The sequence below is a fragment of the Nematolebias whitei genome, chromosome 11, assembly GCF_014905685.2.
Source record: "Nematolebias whitei isolate Nwh7 chromosome 11, NemWhi1, whole genome shotgun sequence".
NCBI lineage: Eukaryota > Metazoa > Chordata > Actinopteri > Cyprinodontiformes > Rivulidae > Nematolebias > Nematolebias whitei.
Genome location: NC_056508.1, coordinates 10,976,912 through 10,991,684, shown reverse-complemented (window position 1 = coordinate 10,991,684; position 14,773 = coordinate 10,976,912). Strand labels below are relative to the sequence as shown.

At 38.7% G+C, this 14,773-nt stretch overlaps 1 protein-coding gene across 1 annotated transcript in view; it reads left to right on the top strand.

Annotated features, from left to right (window-relative positions):
* c1qtnf12 (C1q and TNF related 12) overlaps positions 1 to 14,773 on the top strand; it is a 114,783-nt gene that overhangs the window by 64,546 nt on the left and 35,464 nt on the right. The window contains exons 2-4 of the mRNA XM_037683798.1: positions 9,415 to 9,522; positions 9,631 to 9,742; positions 11,691 to 11,890. Coding sequence (XP_037539726.1) covers positions 9,415 to 9,522; positions 9,631 to 9,742; positions 11,691 to 11,890 — 420 coding nt within the window. The remainder of the gene's footprint in view (positions 1 to 9,414; positions 9,523 to 9,630; positions 9,743 to 11,690; positions 11,891 to 14,773) is intronic.

The window sequence follows — 14,773 nt, the reverse complement described above, 5'->3', positions numbered from 1 at the left end:
TACCAAAATAAGCTTGGAAGATTCTTTTGTAATAAACTTTTGGATGTTCATTCTTGCCCTGCGTGACCTTGTCTGCGGCTGGATACCCAGCAGGTCCTGCGCAGGAGTCGTACTCTTTGATCAGAGCTTCACACAGAAGTTTGTAATCCCTTCTCGTTGCATCTGGTAGACGCTCGATGAAGGTAAACACCTCTCTGTCCGAAGTGAGTCGTATCAGACTGATTTTATCTTCTACCGTAGCGTTTGGATAAGCTCTCAATCTGAAATCCAGATCTCTGAGGTACGCTTTTGTTCCAGCGGAGCCCAACGGTTCAGGGATGAAACGTTGTACATATTTTGAGATTTTTTGCAAGTCATCCATTGATGGAGAAGATATCAATGGTCTCACATGCGTGATCAGTTGTGGGGGTGTTACTCTGCCCGTTTGTGTAGGTGATTGGATGGGTCTAAAAGCACTGTGTGAGTAAAGAGGTCGTTGAGTAATTGGTGTATTAGTCCGACTTTGTTCAAGGTCTGGTTTGGATTCCAGGTCACCTTGCCCAACATTCTGACCTTTTTCTATTGCTGCTATTAGTTTCGCCTCACATTTTTTTAAATGTTCCTGGGATGTACAGTAGTCACCTTCTAAGCGCATATGTAGCTTTTGTAGATTTTGTTTATCTATTTTGCATTGTTCCAGTTCAGTTTTTGCAAGCTGCAACTGTTGTTGTAGCACATCGTTATCTGCACACGTGGCTTGGTACACACGGTCTTTATCCCTTGCTTCGGATAGTGACACCTCAAGTACTTGTAGTTTGCTGTTCAGCAAATCAATTTCTGCACTTGTATTTTGCTGTTCTTGAGACATCTGTTCATAATGTTGTCTTATGCGGGCCTCGTGTTCACGTTTAAATTGAAGGACGTATTCTTCAATTTCCTGAGCAAACACTATTTCACTGTCTAACCTTTGTTTGAGGTAATCAGCTTTCTCAACAGCCTTATAGAATGATTCTTTCAGCAAAATTGCAATTTTAGCCAGCTTTTCATAACTTGACTTTGTGATTTCTGTAGGGGTCACACTTTCTGCAACCTCCTTCAGATTGTCCAATAACTCTTCTGGGTTCATGCGCTCTGTCTGAATCATATATGAATGTAAGGACGCTCCCAGGAGCGCGAACGCATTCTCCAAGCAGTCCGCCATTCTTTTTGGGTCAAAATCTTTTTCTAACACACCTGTCATGTTTTCACTGTGTAGCAATTTATCTGTTTGAACAGTTGCAAGCTTTAGATATTTTACAGGTAAATATTTGTATTCAAGTCAATGAGTTTTCACACTTATTTTAGCTTTGGGTTTACACAGAAGTACTGTTATAAGTCACTTATTCAACTGTGGGTACCTTTCTCAGGTTTTACCCCAATTCATGAATATTTAAGTGAATGCTCTTTTGGCAGTGTTACTTTTTGTGCTTATTTTCCACAGATACTAGAGTACCAAGCTGTTTTTTAGTGTATTTACTCTAAAACACTGAATTTTTATAAACCTGCAAATTTTTCTTTAGTCTCACAGCAATATTAGTTTAAAACGTTTTTTAAACCGTTCTGTTCCAGAAATTTGCTATTTTAAACAGTTACTCATCAACCCAGGTGGGTGAAAAGAGAAAAGAAAATGATGATGAGGAATAATCAGTCTTTCTTCAGAAAAACTGTATTTACTCCTGTCCTCCTGTAAAGCTTCTATTTAAAATTAAATAGAAAGATTTTTGTTTAGGTGGCAATTTAAACAGAAAAATCTCTTTTTCCTCATAAATTTACTCTTATTTAGTGATTTTGCAATTAAACGTGTATTATCCTTCAAGCAAAATGAGTAAACTATTCAACTCTGTGAATATTTGTAACTGTATCTGTTTTTTAAAAAAGTTTCTAATTTTATTATGAACCTGTTTCTCAAGGATTTATCAGTGAATAAAATTTTGTTTGGTAAATGCTCTTTTGCATAAATACCCTTTTTAACTTTTAAAAATGCAAGATAACAGTGTTTTAGTCAGCTTTGAGGAAGTTTGTTAACTCAAAATTGCCTTACAGAAAAATAAAAACGTTTAATTTCACTCTTTACCTAAAAACGAAGTGAAACCTGTGATCTCACGTCTTCTCCAGAAGGTGTCAGTATAACCTCAACAAAATTTAACTCCGACACTGTTTGTGTTATCCACTAGGGGTGCTATAACTTCCTGTGGCGTTCGGTTGACATCCTGTTGTTAGCCGCTTAGCTTGAAGTTAGCTTCGGCTAAACTCGGTTAAAATCAACATTTCTGAACGGATTTTTTACACAAACGTGGCAAAAGTTTCAACAAACACGACTTCTTAGCCTGAACATGAGTTTTTGGAACAATATTGCAGCTTCATTTAGTGATTTTAAGCGTAGTTAAAACTCCGGTCGTTAGCTGTTTAGCTTAAAATTAGCATCGCTAGTGTTGTTTAAAAACATCATTTTATGACGAATTTTAAGCTCTAACGTGGCAAAATTTCAGCGAATATGCTTCGAATACTTTAACCAGCGTGTCAAAAATCACTTTAGAGGCGTTTTTCAGCTTTAAAAGCAGATTTTATTTCCCTATGAAAACGAATTTTCATTTCCGGGTCACGTGACTGAAATCACCAATGGCAAAGCAGCGCAGGGTGAGAGGAAGTGACGTAGCCACGCCAGTCAGCCTTCTCAACCAATCAGAGCGCTCCACAACAGCGAATTCAACCAATCAAGAAGCGTTTTCTCCAACTAGCAAGTTAGATTAGCGTGAAATAGTTCGTCAACTTTTCGTCTTTTAAACTGTCAAAATGCACTTTTTCTGTTAAAAATTGTAACGAATCAACTCCTAACTGTGTTCTGAGGCGGCGCTCAGCTTTTAAAACGTTTATCCATCTATTCAAAATACTCGTTCAAACTCAACAGAACCGAACTGGACCACAGTCCTGGTCTTTTCAGCAGAACCTCGTAAATTTAAACAGAATAACGTCTTCCACAGCTCATCAGCTCTTAGTTACACGTAACAGACGTACAATTTCAGCTTTATAAAGACTCAATGACACAATTTCAGCTTTTAAAACATTACTAGCCCAACGCTTAGAACATGTAGCGTTTGCTTGAAAGGCGCAGCTCCGGCTGCGTTTCAATCACAGCTGATAAACCGTTACTTTTTCAACATGCCAACATTTAAAAAATCAATCTTACACGTATCAACAGTCATTTATGAGGCGTGCGGGCCACCAGTTTGTAGTGAGTCACGTTGGTACGTGCCACTAGTTGTATGACAAATATATGTGGTATATATTTATGCATACTTTTCACGAGTTCCTCATCTTTCTGACTGTGTAATGTAGTGCATTGAATTTAACAGAAATGCGAACGAGAGACGTTATTTACCTTTGACCCATCAAAATGAATGTGGTCATTTATTTTCAGAATCAAAGTTTAACATCAAACATTTACATTAATTTGGCAAAATATGAAAATAATAACAGACAAGTTTCACAAATAATGAACTTCAAATCACTCGGCGGTGATTTGAGGACTTGGCTTCAGATATTTCTAAAATATCTGTACTGATATGAGAGAGAGGTGAGTTTAAGAGGAAACGGAGATTTATCTTACAGAGAAATATATGAGGGAATTTAATCTGTTTGACCAGAAATTGCACGCTCCGTCAGATCTCAGCTTTGCCCACGGTACACTTGGTCGAAGAAGAACTTTTACCTTGTTGAAGTTCATCAGCTCAGTAAGAATCCTTCAGACTCTTTTCAGCGTCTCCGTTGAGAACTGCTAAAATCCTTAGAGAGTCATGCGTGGTTTGTTCAAACAGAAGTTATAATTCCAAAACGTCTCTGGGTCATCTTGAACGCGTTCTGCATCCAAGAACTCTGAACTCCGACTGCACTAACTTGAGAACTAACTTGAACTGGAAAGTTGCCACATTTTAAATGGGTCGACTTCCGGTTCAATTTAGAGCTTTCTGATTCGTGGATGTACCAGAAAGAGGTGTGGTTTTTGACGTAAGGTATTATCAAAAGTCGAGGTCAGGGAATGAATTTGTTTTCAACATACAGAAAAGATTATTGCAGAATACCAGACTTTTTGGAGCCTCACTCTGTTGTATCTTTCCAAATAGTAAAACATGACATCCCTTTTTCAGTAAACATTTAGTTGACCGAAGCTTCAACTTTCACATACTTACGACTTGGCTCATTTCAGACAGAAAATCAAGAAATGCATATTAACCTGATTTCTCCTTTGAATGAGGAATAAAATCATTACTTACTGTTTATGTAAAATAAAATGAGTAGTTCTTTTTCAACCTGTAAGCATTGAATGGAACTAACACAATTTGATTATCAAACATTTGTAAAACAGTAATGATTATAGAGGATTGTCTTTTCTGCTTGATTAATTCAAGAAAGAAAGTCATCAGATGGCTCAGACTTATTCAGATCAATGAAAATAACAGTCTCTGTCCATCTGGTAGATTTGAGGTCATCAGGGTCAGATAAGGGTCAGACCAGGTTCACTACATCTCATAAGGATCAAAATCCTTTTCTATCACACCTGTCATGGTTATCCACTGTGTAGCACTTTATCTGGTTAAAACAGTTGCCAGCTTCAGATATTTTATAGGTAAATATTTGTATTCAAGTGTCATTGAGTTTCACACTATTTTAAGCTCTGGGTTTACACAAAAGTACTGTTATAAGTCAACTTATTCAAATGTGGGCACCTATTTCGTAGGTTTTACCCCAATTCATGAATATTTAAGTAAATGCTTCTCTGCAGTGTTACTTTTAATGTGCTTATTTTTTAACAGATACTAGATTACCAAGCTTCTCAGTGTTTTTTACTCTAAAGCACTGAACTTAATAAACCTACAATTTTTCTAAAAAGTCTCACAGCAACATCAGTTTAAAAACGCTTTTTAAGCCGTTCTATTCCAGAAATTCGCTATTTTAACAGTTACTCATCAACCCAGGTTGGGTGAAAAGAGAAAAGAAAATTGATGATGAGGAATAATCAGTCTCCCCTTCAGGAAAACTGTTATACTCCTCTTCTCCTGCCATTATCTTCTATTTAAAAATTAAATAAGAAGATGCAATTTTTTAGGTGGTAAACATAAATCAGAAAAGTTTCCTTTTTCTGATATTATTACGCTTATTTAGTGATCTAGCAATTAAACGTGTATTATCTTTCCAGCAAATGAGTAAACTTTATCAACTCTGTGAATATCTGTACTGTATCTATTAAAAAGTTTCTAATTTTTCATTCTGCACCTCCATCAGAGGAATTACCAGTGAATAAAAAAAATGTTTTGGTAAATGCCTTTCTCGCATAAATACCTTAATCACTTTTTAAATGCAAGATAACAGTAATAATTCAGCTTGAAGAACGTTTATTAACTCAAAGATGCGTCCTACAGAAATAAGCACGTCTAATTTCACCAAAAATAACCTAAAACGAAGTGAAACTGTGATTTCAAGTTTCTACAGGAGGGGGCAGTGTTAGCTTTCTACCAGCAGGAGCCTATGACAACTTCCTGTGGACATTCTGTTGACATCCTGTCGTTAGCCGCTTAGCTTAAAATTAGCATCGGCTAAACTCGGTTAAATCAACATTTCTGAACGGATTTCAAGCTAAAACGTGGCGTTGTTTCAACAAGCACGACTTCTTTGCATGAAACATGAGTTTTGGGGACATGTGGCAAATTTTATTTAGTGATTTTAAGCACAGAAAAGGCTTCGGTTCAACCGAGCTCATTTCTGGGTCACGTGACTGAATCTACCAATCATAACAGCGCGGGGGTGGGCTTTACATCGCTGACATCAGATTTAGTGACGACAGACACGTCTCTCAGCCAATCAGGGCTTTCCACACGGCCGTTTTCAACCAATCACACATCGTTTTTCCAGCTAGCGTGTACCATTAGCCTGAACAAGTCCGGTCAACTTTTCGTCTTTTAAACTATCAAAATGTACCATTTTCTGTTAAAAATGTAACGAATCAACTGTGAAAGCTTCACGGAGTCGGCGCTCCGGTCTCAAAACGTCTTTCCAACCATTTAAAACAACTCGTTCGAACTTATCAGAACCGAACCGGACCAGAACCGGGTCTGCAGCAGAACCTCCGTCCGGACCACAGTTTAAACAGAATAAAGCGTTTTAACTCAAACCCAGCTTATGTTACACAACAGATGTACAAAGTCAGCTTTCAAAAAGACACATTGACTCAAAATTTCAGCTTTCAAAACACCACTAGCTGCAAGCATTGCTGTATTTTCTCCAAGCATCGCATCTGCAAAAACGCTGCGTTTCACACAGCTACAATCTGCACTTTTTTCATTTCATGCCAACATGTAAAATCAATTGTTACACGAATACAACAGTCCATTTATGAAGCGTACGCGGCCACCAGTGTGTAGATGAACATATGCATGATATATTCATAAATTAAACGGATTCTTTCATTCTTCTGGACTGGATAATATCGTGCATTGAATAGTTAAAAATGTAACATGAGACGTTAATTATCTTTGACCCATCAAAATGAACGTGGTCATTTATTTTCAGAATCAAAATTTAACATCACACATTTACATTAATTTGGCAAAATGATTTCAACAACAACACTTATTTAGCAAGTTTTACAAGGAGGAAACAATACGGCGATTGTTTCCCTTTGCTTCCAGCTTTACAACAGACACTTCTAAAAATATCTGGATTAATTTGCTAGCAGATAGAAGAGTTTAAAGATGGAAAATGAAGTTTAAGTTGAGAGAAAAAGATGGATGAGGGAAATGTGTGTCGGCATCAGAACGGCACTCTCCGGTGAGTTCCCAGCTTCTTCCCCGGTACACTTAGGTGATATAAATCAACTCTTTTACCTGGAGATGTCGTCTCCATTGGTATGGAGTTCCATTTAACGCACCCTTTCAGCGTCTCCGTAGGAACAGCTGTGAATCGTCCGAAGTAGCGACGGTATTCCGTCCGACACAGGTTCACCTCTCGGTGGACTCACAGGAGTGGAGTCCGTCAGAGTTCCACTCAGAGGTGGAAAATGTCATAATCCCCAAGACTCAAAGAGCTCTGGATCATGCTGGACTTCTGTTTTCCCAGCACTAGAGCTGCAACGACTGAAGCCGGAGCCTGAAGCGACTCTTTTGAACTAGGAAGTACCGACATTTAAAGGGCTCTATTTCCGGTTCATTTGGGAGTTTCCTGATTGGTCGTTTCGACCAGACAGGGGTGTGTTTTTGTGACGTAAGAGGTCACTAGGAGTCAGAAAAACAGCAAGAATGTTATGGAACAGATTGAAAATGTTTTTCAGACAGACGAGAGGAATATTTAGACGAGTTGGGGGAAAACAGGTGCCAGCCTCTATATTTACGTCTGAGAGGATTCTAAAAACATGACATTCGTTCCAACAACTTGTTTTGCGTTTGACTCCAACCTTGGACCAACTTACACTTGCTCATTCAAAGACAGAAAATCAGAAAATGCATAATTACTCTGTAACAGACCTTAACATGATTTATACTTTGCATGAGGATTAAAATCATTATTACTGTTTCACAGTTAATTAAAAATGATTAGTTCACTGCAACATCTAAAAATGGTTTGAACTAAAAACACTTAGATTATCAAACATTTGTAAAATAGTAATGATAATAGAAAAGAGAGTGTTCTTTCACTTGATCAATTCAAGAAAGAACGTCTCAGGATGGGTCAACCTGTATTTCTGGATTCAAATCAATGAAATGACAGTTTCTGTCCCATAAGGTCCTTAAGGTCAAGATTTGACCTCAGGCTTAGTTCACTACAAAATTCACTTATGAAGTGGGTAAAAGATAATGGATGGATGGATGAGGGCTAACATGACCAGTATAGACACCTGTCCATTGTCAGATTCCATGAGAATATCATTAGTAATTTTCACCAGTGCAGATTCGTTGCTGTGGTGGGCTTTAAACCCTGACTGAAACTCTTCAAACAGATTATTTCTTTGCAGATGATCACACAACTGACCAGCAACTATTTTCTCTAGAATTTTTGAGATGAAAGTTAGATTAGATATAGGTCTATAGTTGGCTAGGATTCCTGAGTCAAGGTTATGTTTCTTAAGTAAAGGTTTAATTACAGCAATCTTAAAGCTCTGTGGTACGTAACCATTTATTAGAGACAAATTAAGCAGATCCAAGACATTGTTATTAAACTAGCCTGACTGCGATGGGATCTAGCAGATGTCTGGATGGTTTGGATGAAGTTATTATTTTTGACAATTCAGAGAGCTCAACAGGACAAAAACAGTCCAAACATAGATCGGGTTCTAGTGACATTTTTAAAGTTTTCTCATCTGACACAGAACAAGAGGCATGGAATGCCTCTTGTTCTGTGGAACCAACTAGGAATGTTGGTTTGATATTTTTTCCCTAATTGAAACAATTTTATTTATAAAGAATCTCCCTCCTGGGGTTTCTGCATTGTGGTGGCTGGGGATCGCCCGGGGCTTCCCTTTGCTTCTCTCTCTGGGGGGTGCAGGTGTCCCTGTTGGGGGACTCCCAGAGTTCCAGGCTTGGGGGCCTCTGTGTGTCTGTGGTTCCGGTCTTCCCTGTGTTACCATCATGTCCTGTGGGGATGGGTCACTATTGAACATTTTTTTGGAGAAACCTTATAGTGACAAGCATGCTCACACAGGTGTTTAGATTCATGTGTTTATCAGATACACACTCAGTTGGGTTGTGGTGGCCACTAAATATATCTTGTATTACCATGTACTGTATAAAATACTTTCTAATGATGTTACAAGTATCATTATATATGTTGTTTGTTGTTGTGGTTTCTCGGTTTTGTCTTGTCTTTTTCTTTCCGCAGGTCTAGAGGCAGACTTCAATAATGTTGATTTGTGTTCTCTTCATACTTCTCTCTCTCCTCTATTCCTATCTCCTTCTTTACCTTTTAACCCTTCTCTCACTTTTCTGCTTTGTTATCTTCTTTGTTTTTCATCCCCATGTCCATTACATCTGAAACAGCCCATAGCAAATTCTAATAAAATTTAATTTTTATATCAAGTGGAGCATTAAGGCCAGCCATAATGCTCTGCTTGTGAAAGTAAATCTGTTGGGCATCACTTTGACACTCAAGAGGAAAAAAAAAGATGAATAATATAAAGTTCTCGCTTTGCAGAGCACTTTTTTTCTACATTAACAGGTTATCTCTCCAGGATAAGTAAAATTCCTCAATGTTAGTTAATGTTTCACACGTTATTTTACTAACAGACATACTCATGAGTTCTCACCTTCTTCCATGCTGCGATCTTGAGCTTGTCTTGCTGAAGAGTTGTGATAAGAGTGAGTAGGTTTTCTAGATTTTTTTATTATTATTGTCATGTTCTTTGTGTTGCAGCAAATTTCTGAACATCAGAGGGTGGATCCTCTGGGATCATGGATGGATTTTGTCAAAAGGCCCGTTGGAAACTTTCCCGCAAAGTGTCGCAAACGCAAGCGGCCCCTGGTAAACCCAGCTGATTGTTCTGTGTGTTGCACGTTGTTTTCTAACATGAAATTATTTTCATATGAAGTTGGAACCATTAGTGTGTTTTGTATGCTCTCTCTTCTTTAGCCAGGCCCATCTGGTCCCCCCGGTCCCCCAGGCCCACAAGGACCTCCTGGTTCTCCTGGAGCTGAAGTGACACAGGAAGTTCTTCTACAGGAGTTCAAAGAAATGATTAAAGGTAGAAATGAGCTGGTTTTGCTTCCTCATTTATTTGAATTGTTAATTTTGCAGAGGACCTGTTGAGCGCTGAATGACTTTGCTGAACTTGATATTTTAAAGCTGAAAGAAGCACAACACTAGCTAAAAGCTAAAAGAAATAAAATACTGGCTAAAAGCTAAAAATCTCAAAAGGCTGGCTAAATCTACCAAAAGGCTAGATAGATAAAGGCAAGCAAAAGGTAGTAAAAGGCTAACATCTTCTTCTTTCGGCTTTTCCCTCTTCAGGGGTCTCCACAGCGAGCCCTCTTCCTCCATCTCTGTCCTCTGTCCTCACTCCAACTACCTCCATGTCCTCTAACTGCATCCATATATCTCTGTCTTTTTCCTGGCAGCTGCATTTCTAACATTATAATAATAATAATAATGTCATCACAATGTCAGCACTGTATGTTTCCATACAATGGCGAAATTAGTCTCTGCATTTAACCCATCCACCACCAGGTGGTGCAGTGGGCAGCTATTGAAAGCGCCCGGGGGACATTTTGGGGATTAGACGTGCTGCCCAGAGACGCCACGTGATGTGCAGTGACTGGGGATCGAACCTGGGACTTTCGGGTCCCAAACCGGCTGCCCTGCCTCTACATTCTACCAATATTCCCAATGTCCCTCCTCTGGACATGTCCAAACCATCTCAGTCTGGTCTCTCTAACTTTATCTCCCAGTTGTTCAACCTGTGCTGTACCTCTGATGATCTTATTCCTAATCTTATCCATCCTTGTCACTCCTAAGGAGAACCTCAACATCTTAATTTCTGCCACTTCCAGTTCTTTCTCCTGTCTTTTTGGGTCTATGTCTCTGTCTCCAGACCATATAACATAGCTGGTCTCACCACTGTCTTGTGAACTTTTCCTTTGAACTTTGCTGTTACCCTTTTGTCACAAATCAATCATGAAACTTTTCTCCATCCACTCCATCCTGCCTGGACTCTCTTCTTCACCTCTTTACCACACTCCCCATTTTTCTGGACAGTGGGCCCCAAGTACTTGAAGTCCTGCACCTTTGTGACCTCTGCTCCTTGTAGCTTCACTGTTCCACCCTCTCATTCACACACGTACTCTGTTTTACTACGATGACTTTCATTCCTCTTCAGTAAAAGCTATCTAAAAGTTTCAAAAGGTTAGATATATGTTAAATGTATCAAAAGGCTATCTAAAAGCTAAATGTGCTGTGGACTTTGTTGACTTATGTGTGACTTTTATTTAAAAACTAAATGTCACAAAATGCTAGCAAAAAGTATAAATTATCTTAAAGTAGCAAATGGCTAGTTTAAAACTCAAGGCAGTACAAAAACAGAGCAAGTATGCTGAAGCAGATTTCAAAGAGGAAAGTATTTTTTAAGCAATTGGAGAGATCTTCATGTATTTAAAGGTAAAATACATTTTAAATTAAGTTAAATATTTTGTATTAAAAACCACAAGCCATCTCCTGAATGCGCTGAATGTTTTGATTCATGAATAACTACAAAAAAGAGACGATTAGTGTGCTGCGATAGCTCGGTGGTCCATGCTGCAGTCTCATAATCCTGAGGTTGTAGGTTCATGTGCAGGTTGCATCAGGAAGGGTAAAACAATTCTGTCAAATCTGTCATGCGACTCACTGTGGCAAACCCTGTTGAGGAGAGCAGCCTGAATAATTAAATAAAATAAACATGCAGAAGTAATTAGATTGCAAACATCTAACAAAGTAAAGTCAGGTCATCTGGACGGATTCTTCTTGTTGAGGACCTGACTTAAATATGTTGGATTTTTCTACCTGGATTATTGAGCATGCATCAGAATAGATTGAAAACACTGTATAGAAAATTAAAACCAGGAGCACAACGTGTTCACACAATCATTGACCAGCGTAGTTCAGTTTGAACATTACTATCAAGTCGTTCAGTGAAATAACTGCTGTGTTGCTGTCAGAGGCCACAGAGAGAAGATCAGCTGAACTCGACAGTCAGGCCAGTCCCAGTCAGACCGATCCCAGTCAGCTTCCCACAGCTGTCCTCAGCCTGGATGGAAGGACCTCCTGCCGCCGAATAGAAGTAGCTTTCCACTGCAAGCTCAAGGGACCAGTGGCGGTGGACAAGAAGACTCTGGTGGAGCTCCAGAACTTCCAGACCGTAAGTTTGTTTGAAACCATGTAAATGTTTACAAATGGGTCTGGCTTTGCTCCCTGCTTGAAAAAGTAATGTTATGACTAATTCCCCTGTGCCTGGTTACAAGCTTTGTTTCTGTGTCCTTACTGCGAAACAGAGAATGTTTGGTAATGGCTGCCGACTTTGGATGTGGGAGAATTACCAGCGGATCATCCCCTCCCTGCTAACTGACTGGCAAAGCAAGCAGCGCCACTCTAAGACTCTGACTGCCTCTTTGGTCAGAAATATCCAGTTAAAAAAATTCTACACATCACTTTCTGGGCAGCTTACAAAAGGCACTCTGTCTCTGACTTGGAATAATGTGTGGAGACAAAAATAGAGACCATTAGAAGCAGCGTGCTGCAGAGGAAGAACTGCTCTGTTAGGCTGACACTGACGTGGAGGAGGGAAGACTGGACTCTACCGAGCGATTTCACTGGTGAAATACTGATGAAAATAAGCAGGTCTGAATCTTTAGGTTTTATAGATTCAGGAGTACAACAAAGCCCAGTGAAAGAGGGCATGAGGAGAGGGAAAGTTGAAATGCAGTTAGTTTTTTCCAGCCATGCAAATACACAGTTTGTTCATTTTTCTGGATCATTCAGATTTGTTAGTATTTTCTCTTCATGCTACAAAATATAGAATTTATGTGTAACAATAAATCTCCAAAAGAACAGCAGAATACTACAGATTAATAAATGCGAGCTCCTGTATGAGAACACTCATAGCTAGAAGTTTTGAGAATAACACAAATTAATTTTCACATAATTTACTGCCTCGGTTTTTATAGCAGTCTACACTGCAGTTCATTATGAAGAGAGGTCAGTTGTAACCCCATTTGCCATGAGCGGGCGGCTGTGGCTGAGTGGTTAGAGCAGTCGTCCTCCATTGCAAGAGTTGGGGGTTCGAATTCACCAATAGTTACATGCCGAAGTGTAGACAGGGCAAGGGCAAGACACTGAACCTCTCATTGCCTCTGATGTGTGTTCCATCAGCGTATGAATGTGATAAAGCACTGATTAGTTTCTTTAGAATGATTTGTTCAATTACCAAAAAAGTCTATGCTCAATAATCCAGGTATATAATTCAACAATTTTCAGTCAGGTCATCTGGACAGTTTCTTTTATTGCTAATTAGATCCTTCAGTTTAAACTGAAGGATCTAATCTAATTAGCTTTGTAGAGATCTAGTAAAGTGCTGTATGAATGGGTAAATGAGGGCACAGATTATAGTGTAAAGCACTTTGAGTATCTTGATAAGATAGAAAGGTGCTATGTAAGTACAGTCCATTTACCATTTACCATGAAAATGAACTTACTCCCAACAAACATTTCCACTGCATTTCAGCTCTGATATAGAAAGACCTGCTGACATCATTTCAGAGATTTTCTAATTACCACAGGTCAGAGTGTTGATGAAGGAAGATACTGAAGATCATTCTGTCATGAGTTAGACAAGCAGAATGGATGCTTTAAAGAGAGGGTGGTGTGTAAAATCATTGTTCTTCGTTACCATTTGTCTGGTCTGGGATCTACCAGCAGGTGGTGACAGCTGACCTCCACCCTTCACACAAGTGTCCAAAACATACCACCGTAGACTAGATGACACAAAGTCCATCATCAATCTGCCTGCTGGCCCAGTGTTGTATAAAATGCCACAAAGTGATACTTCAGTGAAAGTACAAGTATCTTACCATAAAATTACTTTGATAAAAGTTAAAGTCGCCTTTAAAATTATTACTTAAGTAAAAGTCTTATAGTATTGAACATTTAATGTACTTAAGTATTTAAAGTAAATTTTTCTTCTAAAATGTACTTAAAGTAAGAGTATTAAGTAAAAGTAAATGGGTAGAATTTCCAAAACAACATTTATTGGGTGCAATATCCAGTGGAAAAAACTTGGAAAGTTTGAACTGAACAATGTAAGATTGCTCTTTAAAAAGTCTGATTCTAACAAAGTATATTCATTCAACCTTTATTACCCTTCATTAATAAAGCTGTTAGAAAGCTCACATTGTTGTGTAGTTGGCTTGTTTACTGAGCTAGGTTCTGTTTGGTTATGGCTTGTTTCTTTCTGACTAATTAATAATATAGGCTGTATTATAGGATAAAATAGCATAGGAACTAATAGTTACTTGAAGCAGTTCATGTCCTGGAGAACACCATACTTATCCTTTTTAACAGCTACCATCATTTTCACACCTATCAGGAATGTGTCTCCACTTTGAGTCAACAAAACTTTATTGAAACGATTGATATCTGCATATGCATCTAGCTTGTTCACAGCGGGAGCTGCAGGTTTCACACAAGCGGCAGGGAAGGGGCTGGGTTTGTGATTGAGAATGGGAGAGAGAAGTGGCCAAATGATGTCACAGACTGAGAGAACAAACAGGCATTGCCCAATCAGATTTCTTCTAATTTTAAATTGTAGTAACTAGTTACTACTATGGTTAAGGGAAATGTATTGAAGTAAAAGTACACATTTTATTGAGGAAATGTAGTGAAGTAAAAGTGAAAGTCGCTAGAAATGTAAATAACGAAGTAAAGCAAAAATATGTCAAAATTCTACTTAAGTACAGTAACCAAGTATTTCTACTTTGTTACATTACAACACTGCCTGCTGCCATGTGCACTTATTTATGTTCAAACTTGACTGGTCGCAAACTGTGAGCAGCACACAAGTCCAACACCAGAATACCACACAGATTCAGATTAGAGAGGTCGTTCCACCCAATCATGCCCACCTGGTCTTGAAAACAACCAAACACAGGAAGTGAAATGATCAGATCAAATAATGCTTAGGGTTAGGTCAGATCAAATAAATCCATCCATCCATCCATCCATCCATCCATCCATCCATCCATCCATC